This window comes from Polypterus senegalus, chromosome 7, assembly GCF_016835505.1.
Source record: "Polypterus senegalus isolate Bchr_013 chromosome 7, ASM1683550v1, whole genome shotgun sequence".
NCBI classification, from domain to species: domain Eukaryota; kingdom Metazoa; phylum Chordata; class Cladistia; order Polypteriformes; family Polypteridae; genus Polypterus; species Polypterus senegalus.
In genome coordinates this window covers 60,712,312-60,732,429 of record NC_053160.1, presented here as the reverse complement: position 1 = coordinate 60,732,429, position 20,118 = coordinate 60,712,312, and the positions used below count along the sequence as shown (strand labels likewise).

Sequence of the window (20,118 nt, the reverse complement as noted above, 5' to 3'; positions counted from 1 at the left end):
TCATGTTCGAGAAACCAATTTGAAATGATTCGAGCTTTGTGACATGGTGGATTATCCTGCTGGAAGTAGCCATCAGAGGATGGGTACATGTGGTCATGAAGGGATGGACATGGTCAGAAACAATGCTCAGGTAGCCCGTGGCATTTAAACGATGCCCAATTGGCACTAAGGGGCCTAAAGTGTGCCAAGAAAACATCCCCCACACCATGATGGCTCCATGTTCTCATTCTGTTTACGCCGCATTCTGACTCTACCATTTGAATGTCTCAACAGAAATCGAGACACATCAGACCAGGCAACATTTTTCCAGTCTTCAACTGTCCAATTTTGGTGAGCTCGTGCAAATTGTAGCCTCTTTTTCCTATTTGTAGTGGAGATGAGTGGTACCCGGTGGGGTCTTCTGCTGTTGTAGCCCATCCGCCTCAAGGTTGTGCGTGTTGTGGCTTCACAAATGCTTTGCTGCATACCTCGGTTGTAGCGAGTGGTTATTTCAGTCAAAGTTGCTTGAATCAGTCGGCCCATTCTCCTCTGACCTCTAGCATCAACAAGGCATTTTCGCCCACAGGACTGCCACATCCCTTTTCACACCATTGTTTGTAAACCCTAGAAATGGTTGTGCGTGAAAATCCCAGTAACTGAGCAGATTGTGAAATACTCAGACTAGCCCGTCTGGCACCAACAACCATGCCACGCTCAAAATTGCTTAAATCACCTTTCTTTCCCATTCTGACATTCAGTTTGGAGTTCAGGAGATTGTCTTGACCAGGACCACACCACTAAATGCATTGAAGCAACTGCCACGTGATTGGTTGATTAGATAATTGCATTAATGAGAAATTGAACAGGTGTTCCTAATAATCCTTTAGGTGAGTGTATGTTTCATTGCATATTGTTTAACATTGAAATAAGCCTGTATGAAAAAGTTAAGCATTTTCATCATCCTAAGTTTTTTCAGGTGGTCAGATATTAATACTTATTTTTCTATAAAATGAAAGCTTTTTACATATATATGCATCACCACCCACCAAATATTGTTACTATAGTAACTGGAGAAAAATATAGAATACTGGGTTAGTATCTATTTATGCTAGGCTGAACAAAGTTGATTCTTTTGTTGTTTGCACTAAAACTGCATATTAAATATTCTTATGTTTGAAGCTGTTTTATGTTAGACCTATTCATTTGTTGTGTTTACGTTGTATTGTATATGGCCACTGCAGTCTTATTTAGCTAGTTTTGTTTTGTAAAATGCTAACACTTTGTATAATATTTCATTGAGTTATTACCAAGAATTACTTTGTGTCTGCTTTCACTCATTTTAAGTATTATAATTAACAGTGGAATACAATTTAGAAAACCAAGAAAGTGATAGCAGTAAGGAATTTAGAAAGGGAGAGACAGAGAAGGTGGTATTTGAGAATAAGTGAGGCAACCTGATGTGTAGTGTTTATCTTGTACTTTAGACTGTAGTATTTTTTTTTTTCCTAGCAGTGACCACAGATCTGGTTTCTTCCTTCTGTAGACTCGATATCTGCCACAGTGGTGTTCTTCATTATAATGGCATCGCTGGCTGTTGAAGAGAGAGACTCATTAGCATTGTTCTGGCAGCTTTCCTGCATCTGTTTTCTTGGGCCAGTTGCTGTATTCCCCCACTCCCCTGCTAATTATTCAGCTGGGATGGTTTAAACTGTTTGGTCCTTCTGTTACATTAAAACCATGTTTCTCAGAATTGACAATTTGATTCACTTATAAGAAGAAAAGTTGTTCTGAAGTCAAATACTTTATTGAATATGTTAAAATTGTTGAAGTGGCCTCCTGTGCAAAAATAAACTGGTACTTTCTACCTGATTATCCATAAAGAAAAGAAATACTAACTCTTGAGACCACATGTGGTCCAGTATTGCCACTGCTAAAAAGCCACAGTCTACTATTACATTTGTACTGTCACATTTTCTGTGTTTTAGTTTCTTTTTTAGATTAACAACTTTAACTTTAGGACTGATTCTGCCTCTTGTCATATGTCACAAGAATAAGCTTCCTTTCCTCATTTTTTTACTCTTCTAAAGGAGACTGTTTAAAATCATACCCTTGGTTTATTGTTAATGTTATTATTGTATTAGGGTTTACTATACTTATCTAGGGCCACTTTTTAACATCATTCCCTGGGCTTACTATTTTACAATCTCAAGATTGCTGAAGATTATATGTTATGCTTATAGTAATTGAACTGTATTGGCAATAGATATCTCAATTTTATTCCTCATATGCCGCTACTGGGAAGCTTGTTTTGTTTTAGACATGCTCTGTCTCTAGGTATGTCAAAGGACTGGGACTTTGGGAAGAGGGGTCCAGCCTCACATGGGGAGGCAAAAGGGGGGGGGGTGGAGGGGTTAACTAGGGGAAGAGAGAAAGAGAGCAAAATATCTCTAATCTATCTTTTTTAATCCTTGTAATTATAAATGCCAATGTAACAATAGCATTCATGGCAAAAATTGGAAATTAAGGTCAAAGCTGTTTTATTTTCAGTTAAGACTAAAAAATGACAATGAAAGTTCAGAAGTAATGTCTCAAAGACTGGACAGTTAACTTTGTGAGCTGGAATGTTAAAGGCCTGAATCATGAATTAAAGAGAAAGTATTCTCTCACTTAACGGGTATAAACGCTAAAAAAGTATTTTTACAGGAGACCCACTTATAAGCAAGGATCAGTTTCGGCTGCACAAAGACTGGCCAAATATTCCATTCCAGCTTTACAAAGAAAACTAGAGCTGTAGGAATTCTTATACAGAGAACAGTCTCATTTGTAGTATCAGATATAGTATCTGATCCTGTGGGGATACATGTGATTGTCATAGGTCATTTATTTAACTGTGAAGTGATTTTGATAAATATTTATGCACCCAATGTTGATGATAAGGAATTCAGGCAAAATGTATTTGCATCCATGCCCAATGTGAACACTCATAAAATTTTAATGGCTGGGGACTTTAATTGTGTTTTAAATCCAAACTTAGTTAGGTCTCTTGCCACAGGGGAGATGACATCTAACACTGCAAAGAAAATTACACAGTTTGTAACTGACCACAACTTATCAGACCTCTGGAGATTTCTAAACCCAAACTCAAGAGCATATTCCTTCTACTCACCAGTGCCTCATTGCTACTCAAGAATTGATTCATTTTTTTGTAGATAACAACTTCTTGCCCATGATTAAATCTTATAGGTATGATGCTATTGTTATTTCTGACAATGCCTCCTTGATTTTGGAGCTAAAATTACTATGCCCCACATACTCCTTTTGCAGATGGTGTCTAATTCCACTTTTATTAGCAGACCAGAACTGTACAGAATTTATATCCAAGCAAATCAATTTTTTTAGAGACAAATACGCCCTTAGAGGTTTCTGCAGAAGCATTCTGGGAAACCCTAAAAGCCTTATTAAGAGGACAGATTATCTCTTACCTTTCCCACAAAAATAAATTGGAAACCAAGAAGGTCTCAGAGCTAATCAACGAAAATAATTGAATAGATCAAGAACATTTTAGGTGTCCAAGTAAGACGCTTCATAGGAAAAGGCAGGCTCTGAATTCAGAGCTCAACCTCTTAACAACTAAGGAAACTGAACAACTCATACTTCAATCTAGATATCATTATTATGAACTTGGAGAGAAAGCTAATAAGATCTTAGCTCAAGAAATAAACAAGCAAGAAGTTCAAAATGCAATCCCAGCAGTTAACAGCACAAACGGAGACAAAATCATTGACTATAAAAATATAATGCACACATTTAGAGACTACTATAAATCCGTATTTTCTACTGAGATTAAAGAAGACAAGACACAATCTAAGGCATTTCTGGATGCATTACAGATACCACAAATAGATACTGTTAGTGCAGAGGAATTGGATAAACCTCTGGCAGTATTAGAATAACTAGATGCTATAAACTTACGGCAGAGTGGGAAAGCAGCAGGCCCTGATGGCTACCCTGCTGAATTTTATAAAAAATTCTCAACTCTGTTAGCTCCCCTTCTATTAGCAACATTTACAGAAGCTAGATAAAATATTTACCTCAAACTTTTCGCCAAGCATTAATTACTGTCTTTCCTAAACAAAATAAGGACTTATTAAAATGTCCATTGTACAGACCAATCTCACTTCTGAATAACGATGTTAAGATACTCTCCAAAGTCCTAGCTGGAAGGATGGAGAAAGTGCTGCCTTCGGTAATATCAGAAGACCAAACTGGATTTATTAAAGGCAGACACTTAGCTTCCAATCTTCGACACCTGTTTAATGTAATATATTACCAACAAAGTCAAACACCCCAGAGATGATCTTATCGTTGGATGCAGAAAAAGCATTTGACATTAAATGGAACTACCTTTTCACTACATTGGAGAAATTTGGGTTTGGCCCGAACATTTGTGCATGGATCAAATTACTGTATACCAATCCAGAAGTTTCAGTTTGTATTAACAACATAAATTCAGACTACTTTAAACTACAGCGTGGTACCATACAAGGATGCCCCTTGTCACCACTGCTTTTTGCAATCGCCATTGAGCCACTCGCAATTCACTGTCGAGATAAAGGTGATTATTAGAGAAGAACTGGAACAGAAAGTTTCTCTATATGCAGATGACATGGTACTTTATACTGTATATCAGACCCACAAAATACTGTGCCTGCAGTCCTAAGAGCACTAACAGAATTTCAGATTATTTCTGGTCTCAGAATCAATTTGAATAAAAGTGTGCCTTCCCAGTGAATTCTCAAGCGTACAATATTAGATTGGACACCTTCCCTTTTATCATTGCAGATCAGTTTAAATACCTAGGGGTAAACCTCACAAGTAAATATAAAGCTCTTTATCAACAGAATTTTGCCATCTGTATGGAAAAAATTAAGCAAGACTTGCATAGATGGTCAACCCTTCTTCTCACTTTAGCTGGAAGAATTAACATTGTTAAGATGAATATCCTTCCTAAGCTTCTCTTTTTATTTCAAAATATTCCAATATTCATCAGAAGATCATTTTTTAAGAAATTAGATTCAACCATAACCTCATTTATTTGGAATTCAAAACATCACATATTCAAAGGGCGAACCTACAAAGACCTAAGGTGGAAGGCGACATGGCTGTACCTAACTTTCAATTTTATTACTGGGCAGCAAACATACAAACTATAAAAATCTGGACTTGGACAGAAATAGACAAACATACACAGGCTTGATCCGCAATTGAAATAAAATCCGGCAGTACTTCTTTATATTCCTTGCTTTGTACCCCAATAAATAGAAGTTATCACAGTGATAGAATTAACCTAGCTTTATTTGAAAGTGGCCTTTGTTTTGTGCTTTTCTCCCTTATTTAATTTTTTTGTATATTGCATACACCTGCATGGTGTCAGCCACATTATCATTTTCATTGATATTTAAAATGTAGCTTTATTTAATAACAGTTTTAACTAGTATTTCTGTGATTTATAATGTTTTATGTGGGATAATTTTATACCCAGGCAGGCATGATGGTCTTTTTGTGTTCTTATGATGCACAATGGCATCACACTGCCTTTCAGCTTCAGGAGACTGGGATGAAAACACAGTTCAATCACTGACTGCATAGATTGACTGCAATTCCTTCCAAAATGGGATGTTTGACTAGGCTTGAAAAGCACTCAAAACAAAATGTGCAATACAGGTTAAAAATAATGGTTTTTACATGTCTGTAATGGGTAGCATGGTTTAGTGTCTTAATTGTTGGTTAGGAATAAGTAATACCTTGAAGAGTGTGGGGATTCCTTCAGTGCTCAAAACCCTAGCTACTGATACTGTAAACATATTTTCTTGGCAGTAGTTGATTAAGGTTAACATCAATGTGAAAACAGATCAGTATGTTTGGTCTTGAATCAGTAGTGCACCAAGTATCATCACACTGCCCATAAATGTTTTCAAATTACTGAGCATTGTTGAGTCAAGTTTTCCAGTTATATACAATTAATGCCCATTAATTTGTGTCCAGTGATGCCAGAATAGACAAGGACTCCCAACAATAGTTTAAAATAAAGAAATATACCATATAATTTTTGATTTTTTTTAAATAAGAGATTATGTAAATACAAAATAAAAAGCTTTAAGTGCTGCAGTTTGGAAATTATATACTTCACTGGCTATTTAGTGGTCTAATTGAGTAGATTCTAATGTTTCTGATTAGTGGCAGTCAATAAGTATTGCCATATTGGCATAAGTAATCTGACATGAACTGACCAAAAAAAAGAGCCACTTATACAGATTTTTTTCATGTTTACATGGAAACCAATATAGAGATGTAGCAGGATACAGCTTTGCAAATGTACCACAAATCTACTTTTATACAACTTTAAACCATGGTAATTAACAGAGCAAATTCATTCACTCATAATGCTCAGTCACCAAAAACGTGCACGATTTTCACAATCCTGGAAATAGCGGGATATGGTATTCTTAAATTTTACTAAACCTTTACAGATTTTTTGTACTTCAGACTGTGTTGTATATGCAGAAGACATTTTAAATAAATATATATCTGATGCAAGACATTTTATAAATCATTCTTTGCTCTGTTTTTGAGCAACAAAACATGATGAAAAATTAATTTAATTGTCACTATGTACAATTTGTTTGTTCTCCATTTTCTTATATTTATTCCTATTCTCATTCCTCTCCCTAATTACATCCTAATGTTTGTAGGAATGGCTTAAATAATCAAGACTTCAGTGGAGACCCAGGCTGAAGAAATCTTATATTTACATGAGTTGCTTAATCCAAATGTCCGGTATCCAGCTGTATCTTGACTTACATATTGATGAAATAAACTACTGTGATTATTGTGAGTCTGGCTTTATTTTCACTACCTTACTACTGACCTTGCACTTAACTGTAGATAGAGGAAACTCATCTCTAGATATCTTTAAGCCAGAAGGCAGATATACAATATGTAAATACCATATTGTGCATCTACTTTTTGCCTAAAAATTTAATATAAATATAAAGTAGATCTTTTTGTTGTCCATACAAATTTTTTTTTGTTACACAAATTCATTGTTAGTATCATCCCCATAAGTCCTACAAGTAGATTTAACATTTGTATTTTTTCTTTTAAACGTAGGCTAAACAGTTGATTATATTGTATGTTTAGTAACAGATCTAATGTGAAACTGCCTCATCTCCAATTATGTGACTGCATAATTGGCCCTAGTTTTCCAAGGGATGAGCATTTTTTTTCCCCTCATCCCTTAGGAATTGAACATGACAAGAGTATTCATATAGGTGTCCATTCATTGACATTATTACTTCAGTTTTGCTGTGTTTTCCTTTTAGATCTGGTTTTTGTTTAAAGTGCTGATGACATCAGTTTTAAATGTCTACTTTGCAAAATATTAGCCGAAATCTTTAAAGAAATGAATATGTTGCTGTAATAAAAATAAACACAAATTTAAAGGGAGTTACTCAGTTTAATGATAGGTAATTTTAGTGACACAATTACTTTGCCTCTTGTTTTCATTGCTCATTTCACTTATAGTATTCAGGCAGTAATGCTATACCTCAGTGTAAAGTATTATAATCAGTTATCTAAATTATTTCACTGTGATCAAGTGTAGGTGTGTGCATACAGTGCATCCGGAAAGTATTCACAGCGCATCACTTTTTCCACATTTTGTTATGTTACAGCCTTATTCCAAAATGGATTAAACTCATTTTTTTCCTCAGAATTCTACACACAACACCCCATAATGACAACGTGAAAAAAGTTTACTTGAGGTTTTGCAAATTTATTAAAAATAAAAAAACTGAGAAATCACATGTACATAAGTATTCACAGCTTTTGCTCAATACTTTGTCGATGCACCTTTGGCAGCAATTACAGCCTCAAGTCTTTTTGAATATGATGCCACAAGCTTGGCAAACCTATCCTTGGCCAGTTTCGCCTATTCCTCTTTGCAGCACCTCTCAAGCTCCATCAGGTTGAATGGGAAGCGTCGTTGCACAGCCATTTTAAGATCTCTCCAGAGATGTTCAATCGGATTCAAGTCTGGGCTCTGGCTGGGCCACTCAAGGAGATTCACAGAGTTGTCCTGAAGCCACTCCTTTGATATCTTGGCTGTGTGCTTAGGGTCATGGTTCATCTTTCAGCAGGACAGTCGCCCCAGTCTGAGGTCAAGAGCGCTCTGGAGCAGGTTTTCATCCAGGATGTCTGTGTACATTGCTGCAGTCATATTTCCCTTAATCCTGACTAGTCTCCCAGTTCCTGCCACTGAAAAACATCCCCACAGCATGATGCTGCCACCACCATGCTTCACTGTAGGGATGGTATTGGCCTGGTGATGAGCGGTGCTTGGTTTCCTCCAAACGTGACGCCTGGCATTCACACCAAAGACTTCAATCTTTGTCTCATTAGACCAGAGAATTTTGTTTCTCATGGTCTGAGAGTCCTTCAGGTGCCTTTTAGCAAACTCCAGGCGGGCTGCCATGTGCCTTTTACTAAGGAGTGGCTTCTGTCTGGCCACTCTACCGTACAGGCCTGATTGGTGGATTGCTGCAGAGATGGTTGTCCTTCTGGAACGTTCTCCTCTCTCCACAGAGGACCTCTGGAGCTCTGACAGAGTGACCATCGGGTTCTTGGTCACCTCTCTGACTAAGGCCCTTCTCCCCTGATTGCTCTGTTTAGATGGTCGGCCAGCTCTAGGAAGAGTCCTGGTGGTTTCGAACTTCTTCCACTTCTGGATGATGGAGGCCACTGTGCTCATTGGGACCTTCAAAGCAGCAGAAATTTTTTTGTAACCTTCCCCAGACTTTTGCCTTGAGACAATGATGTCTCGGAGGTCTACAGACAATTCCTTTGACTTCATGCTTGGTTTGTGCTCTGACATGAACTGTCAGCTGTGGGACCTTATGTAGACGGGTGTGTGCCTTTCCAAATCATGTCCAATCAACTGAATTTACCACAGGTGGACTCTTAATTAAGCTGCAGAAACATCTCAAGGATGGTCAATTTTGAGCAAAGGCTGTGAATACTTATGTACATGTGCTTTCTCAATTTTCTTATTTTTAATAAATTTGCAAAAATCTCAAGTATACTTTTTTCACATTGTCATTATGGGGTGTTTTGTGTAAAATTCTGAGGAAAAAAATGAATTTAATCCATTTTGGAATAAAACTGTAACATAACAAAATATGGAAAAAGTGATGCACTGTGAATACTTCCTGGATGCACTTTATGTGAGCGTTCCTTCAGAGGATTAGCTCTCAATCCAGTATTGGTTCCTGCCTTGCACTGAATGCTGTTGACTGGTGTCCTCTCTGGGGTTGGTTCATGTTTTATGCCTTGTACTGCCAGGATAGGCTACAGCTCCCACGTACTCTAATTTGCTTTAAGAGGATTTTAGAATATTTTTTTCCTGCAGTATGAAAATTGTATTAATGTTGGATAAGGACTAGTTCTGACACATAAAAAATATCACCTTTTGAATTTAATTGATCAGTACTGTAGGCTGCACAAGGGTACAGTAATGACTGCATATTCACAGTGCCAAAGGCCTCAAATCATGACCTGGTCACATTCTGTTTGAAGTTTGTCATGTATAATATTTTGATTTAGTATCTAATTTGACAACGTGTAAACCAGTTTGGGAGTGTACATGCAAGGGTACGGCCTGTTCATAATGAACATCTTCTTGTCTAGCACTGAAATTTTATAGCTATTACACACCTCTCCACCGATCCTGCTTAGGATCAAGCAGGTTAAGAAAATTAATAGAGGAACCACTTAATGAAAAGCTGAGTACACAATGAAAATAAACCACATTAAGATGATTTAATAAAATATTACAATATGCTGTTTTAAGTAAAAATAACTCAGATTAGACAGTAAAAAAGTTAGTGGTAGCTGCTTTCAATAATGAATATAAAACAGACTAGGGAGCTTTGCCTCCTGCTCACTTCGTTTGTCTGCTGCTCGCGTTGTGAGGGGGGAGGAGGTGCGAACACTAAGGAGATGCGGTCACTCCTCCGAAACCCCCTTTTAAATGGTGATAAAATGGGAAACCAATAAAAAGAAAAACTTTTACCTCCTCTTTGCTCGTCTCCATCCAACCCTTCTAAGATTTTTTTTATAATAGAGAGATAAGCATATAAGCATATTATAAGTAATATACTAATATGAAATAAACATTTCCAGAATACAGTAGTTTGCTTTAAATAAAGAAATATCATAGCCACTTGTATTAACCTCTTTAACCTTTTTCAGATTGAAACTGTGTCATCCTCAGATTGCAAAGTAGTAATGTCCTCCAGTTCAAAAATGATGGCAGAATTAGAGTCTAATACTTACTAGACGATGTTTAACTGCTTTCTTAAAAACAAAGTTGCTCCTAAATTTTATTTTTCTAAAATAATGATAAAAACCAGTGTGATATTGTCAAACTTGTTTAATCCAGTTAATGTTTGCACAGGGCAAAAGTCTATCCTAGCAATGTTGAGCAAAAGGTAGTAAGATTATGTCACAAATCACACAATGAGACATAGCAAGGTTTGGAGCAGCCACCCGTATAATGTGGTATCCTGGCTGCAAATCGTCTTTTTAAATGGTAGCACTGTTGTGCTCAAAACCGAGTCCAATACAGAACGGAGGGAAAAGGGGCAGGCTTCTAAAGGGGAAGACAGGAAGTGAGGTCATAAGGATCGGGCACGTAGTCTTCAATCATTGGATCACACCCGGACGTGACATCAGAGGGGCCGGAGCTGGTAAGGACTTCCATTGGCTCTGTCCCGGAAGTGACGTCAAGAGAGCCAGGTGGAAGAATGGTCTACAGGAAAGGGAGAAAAAGAGTCAGTGCACTCTGCCACATCCTGGCATGCCTCGTAACTGCCTTCACTCAAGCCCTTTAGCTGCCTCCCATGCGCACGTGTGTGACAATTAATTCCACTATGTTTAATTATAATTCTCCCCTAAACAAGCAAAGTCTAAGTATGTGAGAAACTTACTCAGAAATGGAGAAATTATGATACTCAGTAAAAAAGCATGTGTAGCAGAAAATCCAAAGTATAATTTTATGGGGTTGCCTTCTAAATGGGTGGCTACTGCAAGACTGCAGACTGGGATAGCAACCTTAACTGTTCAAAAAATAACAATTTAAACATGAGACTTGAATGTTTGTCACTCATTAGCAGCTATGCTTAAACATAGGAATTGTTCTCCCATTTGATAGCATTTAGCAGATATTTAATTTTAAATGTATCCATCAGTTCTTCCATTTCTGAATCAACCTAACCTCGTTCAGAGTCATAGGAGTCAATTTTTGTCCACAAAAGCTAGAGTCAGTCTTGGACAGCATAGCAGTCCACTCCTGTGACACGCATGAACATATTCACATTTTTCTCTTATCCAGCCTGCTTAAAGTTGGTAATCAACATACTGTAGTTTGCACATCTGTTAAAAAAGAGGAATAAAACCAGAGTACTCCATACAGAGATAAGAAAAAAGAGAAAACGCCACAGTGACAATAACTTGGTCACAATTCACAGCTAGGACAAAGCTAAGATATTGCAGCAGTAACAACTCTGCCAATGTTCTAATCTGTAGTTTAATTTCATTACAAGCAATTAATAATTATGAACCTATCAGCAAGCATTGTAAAGAGAGAGACAAAGCTGATACACTTTTTGTTACCACTAAAAATATATTCTCAATCATAAACTCTCTTTTGAATATCAGTTCCTGAAGTTTTATTTCACATTTAACATGACACTACTGGATAATGGATGGTGAGATATATTTTTTAAAATAATTTTTCTTAACAATATAAAAATGCAGCTGTTAGCACATTATATAATAATTGCAACCAACAACAAGCCAGACATGCACTCACCTGTAACCACCCTTATGCAACCAATAAAAAATTCTGCAGTATTCTTTAACCTATTCAGGATATGTAATTTTTTAATTTGATGACAAATACATATGTGTCATTTCAGTGTGGATTGGAATTGATGATGAATGCGAAGTATTGTGTTTGTTTGTGTTAACTATTATATCTGCCTCTATTAAGGTTAATCCCAACAATGAATTCACATTCCAGGGTTTTCAGGAAACATTTTACTTTAATATGGGGTAATGAGTAGATTACTCACAAAGAACTGACAAAGAATTCTAACAATACTCCATCAAGTATATGTGTGTAATGTGTACAGCAAACCATAAACGTCAAATAATGTTTTTTGTCAGTTTTGATCATACATATTAATAGTTGATAACTCTTGACTAGGAGAAAAATAGGTTAAAACCAGGCAGCTATAAAATCTTAGTGCAGTGAATATAAAGGACATTATGACATTAAAGAATGAGACTTAGTGATGTGGGCTATTTTATCGTCATTGTTTAACTTCTATTAACATTTGCAATGTTGTTTTTTTTTTTTACATTTTTTACATTGGTTATGTTTTCATTAAACACTAATGCTACCTTGATATAGATTATTTGACATTCTTAAATCTATGGGTTATACGACACTTCCTTTTCCAAACTCTTTTTTACACTGTTGTTATGTATGTAAATCAGAAATAATTTTTAATAACAAGGCTATTTGATATATTGAGAGATCTGATTTTAGTCTATATCTGAAATAATCTTTCTGAATTACAGTGTATTAAAGTGGATTTGTTTATAAGCAGTATCTAATCATTTTTATGCAATACAAAGTCTGACATTTGAGTACAGTACTCATAACCTATTCTATTTTCCCTCATGGTTTGTCCATCACTTTAAGAAGCACATCTCCTGATTGATGGTGCAAGAGACAGAGATGTTTTGGCGCAACTGATGAACTCACTGGTGCATTTAGTACAATTTTCATAAAACTACTGAAGCGCAGGGCAACTTACTGCTGTCCTGCCCTACTTTAATTATACTGAAACAAATTCATGTAGGCTTCAACTTAAATGACTTTCAAGTAGCCATGTATTTTTTCACAGACAGATGAATTCCCCTTTGAACTATGTAAAGTGACTTATTGTCTCACCTCACTTTTCTACTTCCCTTTCGTTTTACATCAGCGGAAATTCGGTATCTATGTGGAAAATTATAGAAATTTACAATTCAATGCACAGATCATCACAAGGCAATTCCAGGATTGTTTTGACATGCTGCTTGAAATTCAGCAAGTAGATGGATGTCTCATGAAATTTGCAGTTGCTGATTGAATTTGTGATATTTTCATAAAGGCCAACAACTGCTGCAGCCCGCAGGGGTAGTGGAGTAATGGCAAAAACTGTGAGCCTTGCAGTTTTCTTGGCTTCAGAGTTACAAATGTTGCACATTGACCAAAAAGCCAAACAGCAAAACTGAAAGGTTAAAGATATGCATGATGTTTTTCCCATAGTGCTAAAGTAGAAGGAAATAGGTAATAGTTAACGTTCTTGTTCTACATAATTTTGTTCATATTGCCCACTTAATGAAAGTATTGCAATACTGTATATCACGTCTACAAAATAAGTATAATTCTATAAGAAAAAATTAATTATATCTTAGGAAAATTTCTGTTAAGCTGTTGGACAGAGGTGTTCAACAACAAGAAACATTTTAGTGAGACTATATTATAATTAGAAATTAAAATGTAATAATATATCTTGTAACAGTGCTCTTGTCTTCCATGCAATGCATGTTATGCATTTTGCACGGGCAGAATTGAGACATCGAGCTACTTAAAAACAAGATGAAATAGTTGAAAAACAAACGTTTACTCATTGTTGTGATAACACTGTTGTGTAAATGTGAAGTTTCCTAACTACATGCACATCTTTTAAGGCAGAAAATATAACCTTACCAAGTTTGGGGGATGCCTTTATAACCTTGAAATATAATAACTCAACACTGTGTATATGGATATTCAGTGTGATTTATATAAATAATGTTACATCACTAAAAAATGCACTTCTTGATTATTTTGTCTGCATTAAGGACAAAAAGCAAATTTTAGAAGGACTAAAATTTAGTGTACACATTTTTTCATTTCAGTTAAACAAATCATCATTCCATGCACATTTATTTTAATTGACATGTTCCAAAAAAGTGTCAAATATTTTCAAATAAAAGTTTTTCTTTTGTCAGTATTTTAATAAAATATGATAATTGTCATTAAGATCTGTGACCTTTGTTTGTGTTTTGCTTTTAATTATGATTGAGACTTGGAGGCAGAATGTATTTTTCTACCTAATGAGCAAGGAATGAAGTCTCCATAATTCATTGACAAATCCCATTAGTTAACATACAAATTTCCTCAATTCTCTTAACCTACCTGCTGTTGAGGTGTAAGGCCATTTTTAATTGTCTTTTACTGTAAATCCTTGAGGGTGACTTATATGTCATTTAATTCTTCATGTTCTAGGGCTTGCTGACTTACTTGGCTAATATGATATTCAATTCCAATACCTTGCTTATATTTATATTTTTGTTATCTTGTGATTTAGTTTTATTCTGTTTACACCCAAACCACAGACCACTTAATTTTCATTTTTAATTTTAATATTGTACAGTAATAGTTCCATCCATCCATTTTCTAACCCGCTGAATCCAAACACAGGGTCACGGGGGTCTGCTGGAGCCAATCCCAGCCAACACAGGGCACAAGGCAGGAACCAATCCTGGGCAGGGTGCCAGCCCACCGCAGGACACACACAAACACACCCACATACCAAGCACACACTTGGGCCAATTTAGAAACACCAATCCACCCAACCCGGCATGTCTTTGGATTATGGGAGGAAACCGGAGCGCCCGGAGGAAACCCACGCAGTCACGGGGAGAACATGCAAACTCCACGCAGAGAGGACCCGGGAAGCAAACCCGGGTCTCCTAACTGCGAGGCAGCAGCACTTCTACTGCGCCATCGTGCCGCCCCACAGTAATAGTTAATGAAACAAATTCTGTGACTAAAAATGTGTATATTTGGAAATCACTCTTGTTTAATTTTTGGATGGAGTTCTGCATAGTTACAATTGAATTTCTAGCATCTTCTTTCATTACACCTACAAAGTGCATTTGTGTAGGAAAAGAAGTTTCAAAACCACCAAACGAAGAGCATGGCCAGTAGCTGAATAGAAAGATGACAAGCTTTACACAGCTGTAACTAAATAATTCAAGTGGTCATTTCAAAAAGGATTAATGCAGATAATAACTGGGTTTGGGTTTGAAATGAAAATGTTTAAATAATAGATTTTCAGATTAACCCACAATTTATTCTGAAATGACTTTAGAGTAGTTAATGATTACAGTTGAGTAAGATATTTCTGTAGATTTTGTCCCCATATATTTTTTTAAATAACTTTAAGATGCTTTAAATAATGCATACTCAGATAATCATCCAGAGCAAAATTACATTTTCCATTGCATCCATTTGGTCAACATGCTTAGCCCAATTCATTGTCAATGGGAGCCAGAACCCATCCCAAGACATGCCAGGAACTGTCCCTGCGTGGAATATCTGTCCATTGTGTGACATATTTGCTTGCATACCTGGAATCAATTTAATTAAGCCAGTAGTGGACCTATTTGGCATTTGGAGAAAAAATGAGTATCAAAGAAAATGAGCACATGGGCAGAATGTGTTAGTATTGTACAGAAGATCTGTCTGTCAGGAGCTAGTTCTGTGGCCCTTATGGTGTTTAATTGCATCTCCACCTCCTGTGCCACACCTGTTTTCTTTTATTAATTTTATATACTGTAACTCACATGGCATAAAATAATTGTCAAGCCTCAGAGGTTCTGTAAGCTATTAATGTCAATTAATGAAAGAAGAAAAAAAAAGATGACACCAAGATGCTAGACATAATTTGTTTTTCCAGTCATCTTCCAGCCAGTCTGTGCTCTTTTGCTCATTTGCTCATTTGAACCTTTTCCATTTATTTGCCAGTTTCATATATAGCTTTTTCTTTGATTCACTACCTGTAAGGCCAGCATTGTAGAATCATAATTTAATCAGGATGACACTGGTGTTTTGTGTGTACAGTATTTAATAAAGAAGCCAACCGAGGACCTGTAAGACATTTGTTTTTCAAACTACAGACTCTTATGTACTTACCCTGTTATGCAGTTTTGTATCTGGGTTCTCCCCCTGTTTTTCTGTCCTGGTTAGTGTTGTGAACCTGTAGTTCCAAAATACCCAAATCCCAAAAGCATTTCCAAAAATGCAGTCTAGGAGGGTAAATCCTGTCAAAATCCTCTACTAGACACAAAAGAGCCACATGGAATCTTTATTACAAAAAAAAGTATCATTCACAAAAAAAAGTTTCACAGTGACAGTCTTTAGGGCGCAAAGACATAATTTTGAACTATGGAAGAGCCTACCAGATTTATAGGGTTGGAGGACAGTTCCGGGTGGTAATTGGTAGGTGGCCCCCTTGGGGGACAACCCACAAAACACATGGAATAGACTTAAATACAGATACATAAAATGTAAAGAATACTGCTAACCATAAACAATAAAAAATAGTAACACATGCAAATAAAGAAAAAAACATATACCAAAGACAAAGCAAGGATTTGAACTGTACAAATACAGTGAAGTATCATTTGGAGCAAGTCTATAGATGCCTTAGATAAAAGTATAGAAGAGTAGACAATAAACTAAATAAACATTAAGCTATGAGAAGCACAGTTACTATTAATAGTGTTAATAAACACAGAGTAAAAGTAAACATGTAAGCATAAATGGATAATAAATTAAGTCACAGTGAAGATTATAGTCAATGTAATGGTGCTGAGTTGTATATGGGTCATGTATAAGTGTGTGATGCAGATGTTCATTTCAGTCAGTGGTGGTTTCTTTTATAAGAAGGGGCAGTGATTGATGTGCATTTAATAGGCTGATTGCTTTGGGGTAAAAGCTGTTCTTCAGCCTGGTAGTGTGGGCATGCTTTGCTCTGAAGCGCCTGCCAGAGGGCAGAGAAGTAAAAATGCTATAGCTGTAATGGGCATCATTACTGATATTCTTTGCTTTTCTGCTGCAGCAGGAAGTGAAGATATCTCCCAGTGATGGTAGCTGGGTGCCAGTAATTCTCTGAACCATTTTGATGATATGCTGGAGGGTCTTCCTGTTCTCAAAATACCATGCTGTAATGCAGTGCATGATGACAAACTCTCTAGTGCACCTGTAGAAGTTAACCAATGGCCGTTGTAAGAGTTGTGCTTTTTTCAGACTCCTCAGAAAGTGAAGCATTTGAAGACCTTTCTTGGTCATTGTTGTCTTGTTTGTTGTCCATAATAGGTCTGTTAATGAGAAAATCTAAAATTCAGTTACAAAGGTGTGAATTGAGATCCAAGTTGTTTAGTTTTATAGCCAGTTTGTTTGGATTGGGAGTGTTGATGGCAGAGTTATACTTAACTGTACTTTACCTTGCACTATACCATCCTCACAGCTCCATTATCTGCACATCATAATAATAATAATAATACACTATTTCATTCACACTATAATTTACTAAGGAGGCCAAACATCCAGGTGACAATGACAGTCCTAGTTTCAATCTATGCTTCCTGATAAATAGCTGAAGAATATCAAAATATTTTAACATACTGTTCATCTAATAAAACATTTCTCCACCAAAACAAACATCTTCACAATGTTTTAAGAATAATGTGTATAAAACTCTAAAGGAGACCTTCATACCTCTGTTCCCAGTTCAATGTAATGTATGCATAATAGAATGGTTAAAACTCCAACAGAGAAAGGCTGATTAAGAACTTGTTAAATTTGATCAGCATTGTAATGATGACTAAGAAGCAGACAAAAACAGGTAATAATGCCATTTACATTATTTGTTTCCACTTCAAGCATTTTGTGAAGTCATATATGTTCATTTGTGAAGACATGTTTTATTCCCGACCCCCATTCTCTTAACTGTCGCTGTTGATGGCAGGCATTAAATGAATGATGATGGGCTTTATGCTTGGGCTTACCTGCTACATAAGTGTCCTGTTTTGGGACTTTGAAAATCATGTACCCTATAAATTACCATTAGAATTCCACATTTACCAGATACCTATAAATGTCACTCGCTGTAATAAAGTTTGCCTTTCACTTCTGTTATTACCTAATATAAGAAGGAATAACATAAGAAGAAATTAATCACAAAGGTTATTTATTTATTTAAGTCATTGTTAATTGCCAATTGCAAATTTCACTGTGTGTGAATGTGGTGTGTGTGTGTATCTATATTTTTATGTGTGTGCAAGTGAGCGTGGTCTTTGTAATGGACTAGAGTCCTGTCTAGGCCTGTTTTTAACCTTTTGCCCAATTCTGGTGAGATAGCCTTTGGCCCCTACCACCCACAATCCTGAAATGGCTTGAGAAGGTTGTTGAACCTTCCACTGAACTCGGTCCATTGAAGGCTACAGTGCCTGCACAGCCGTTGAACGTACCTGAATATTACGCCATAGTACATTTTCTAACTTGTTAACTTTAGTATTATTTTTTATTTTGGATTTTAAAATTCAATTAGTGTTGAAAAATATTTGAGCACCATGTTTATTTAAAGTGTCCCACTTCTGAGTAAGCAATGAACATTTGTTTGTAATTGTCTCATTCAAACTATTGTGTTGTATTTGTAGGTCTTTTCATCATATTATATGTAGTAATTTTGTGGTTATGTTTTGGGGTGTATATCGTGCATTATTATTTATAAGTATAGATTTTACATATGACATATTTTTAATTCGCTCTGGTGATTTTTACAATTACAAACCTCACCACCACTCGTGCTCTTCTGAAATTCTAATGTCAAATCGGCTGCCATTTAGAAAATAAGATAGTTGACAAGTAACTCTGTCTTTTCTATGTATGTTGTTTTCTTTATATTTTTCAGTTCAGTGGATATGGTTATCAAGTCTCTCCGCTTCAGTCAGCACTGAAGCACAAAACATAATTTGTGAGTTTTATTTTTTATGGCTACATGTTTATGTATTATCATATTTGTGCATAGAATGATGAAGTCTATCTTCTGATGTTTATCTGAAAGCACATTACAGCAAATTAAACTTGGATATCTTCAAGGTCTGTTCCTAAGCTAAATGAGAAATTGCCTTGTTACATGATAAAGTGATACATACAAGTATGTATTGTAGTGGCCAAAAGTTTTGGCAGTGACACAAATGTTGTGTTTTGCAAACTTTGCTGCTTCAGCATTTTCAGATTATTTTTTATATGTTTCTATGGTATACTGAAGAACAATTGCAAACATTTCATAGGATTCAAAGGCTTTTATTGGCAAATGCATCATATTTATATAAAGAGTCAGTATTTACAATGTTGATCCTTCTTCTTTATAACTTCTGCAATTCACTCTGGTATGCTGAATATCAGCTTCTGGACCAAATCCTGACTGATGGTGATCCATTCTTGCCTTTTTAGAGATTGGAGTTGAACACAATTTGTGGGCTTCTGCTTATCCACCCGCTTTTTGAGAATTGGCCACAGGTTCTCAATGGGATTAAGATCTGGAGAGTTTCCTGGCCATGGGTCCAAACCTTCAGTGTTATGATCTCCAAGCCACTTCGTTATGACTTTTGCCTTGTGACATAGTGCTGGAAAATACACAGATCATCCCCAAATTGCACCTGGACTGTTGGGAGAAGTTGGTCTTAGAGGACATTTTTATACCATTCTTTATTTATGGCGGTGTTCTTGGGCATAATTGTGAGTGGGCCCACTGCCTTGGATGAAAAGCAACCCCACACATGAATTGCCACAGGATGCTTCACTGTTGGCATGACACAGGACCCGTGGTAGAATTCACCTTTTCTGGACAATCGATTTTCCAGATGTCCCAAACAGTCAGAAGGAGGATTCATCTGAAAAAATAACTTTGCACAAGTCTTCTGCTGTTCCTGAAGAATTTCAGTCTGTCCTTGATGTTTTTCTTAGAAAGAAGTGGGTTCTTTGCTGCCCTCCTTGACACAAGGCAGTTGTCCAAAAATCTTTGGACTCATACCCACCTGCTGCCAATACTTGGCAAGGTCAACACTGGTGGCCACACGATTCTCTAGGTGATTCCTCAGGAGAAGACATTTCTGGCGCTTGCTGGGCAC

At 36.4% G+C, this 20,118-nt stretch overlaps 1 protein-coding gene across 4 annotated transcripts in view; it reads left to right on the top strand.

Moving 5' to 3' along the window:
* Nucleotides 1–20,118, top strand: part of ndufaf2 (NADH:ubiquinone oxidoreductase complex assembly factor 2) — a 140,506-nt gene that overhangs the window by 26,768 nt on the left and 93,620 nt on the right. For 2 of the 4 annotated variants that reach the window (XR_005634319.1, XM_039758709.1), the window contains exon 2: nt 18,897–18,959. The exons of 1 other annotated variant lie outside the window; for it this stretch is intronic. Coding sequence is in view for 2 of the 3 variants with exons in the window: in XM_039758709.1 (XP_039614643.1) it covers nt 18,897–18,959 (63 nt within the window). In the remaining variant the exon portion in view is untranslated. Of the gene's footprint in view, nt 1–6,731; nt 6,871–18,896; nt 18,960–20,118 lie in introns of all 4 variants that reach the window. One more of the 4 variants, XM_039758711.1, reaches the window with a different exon arrangement.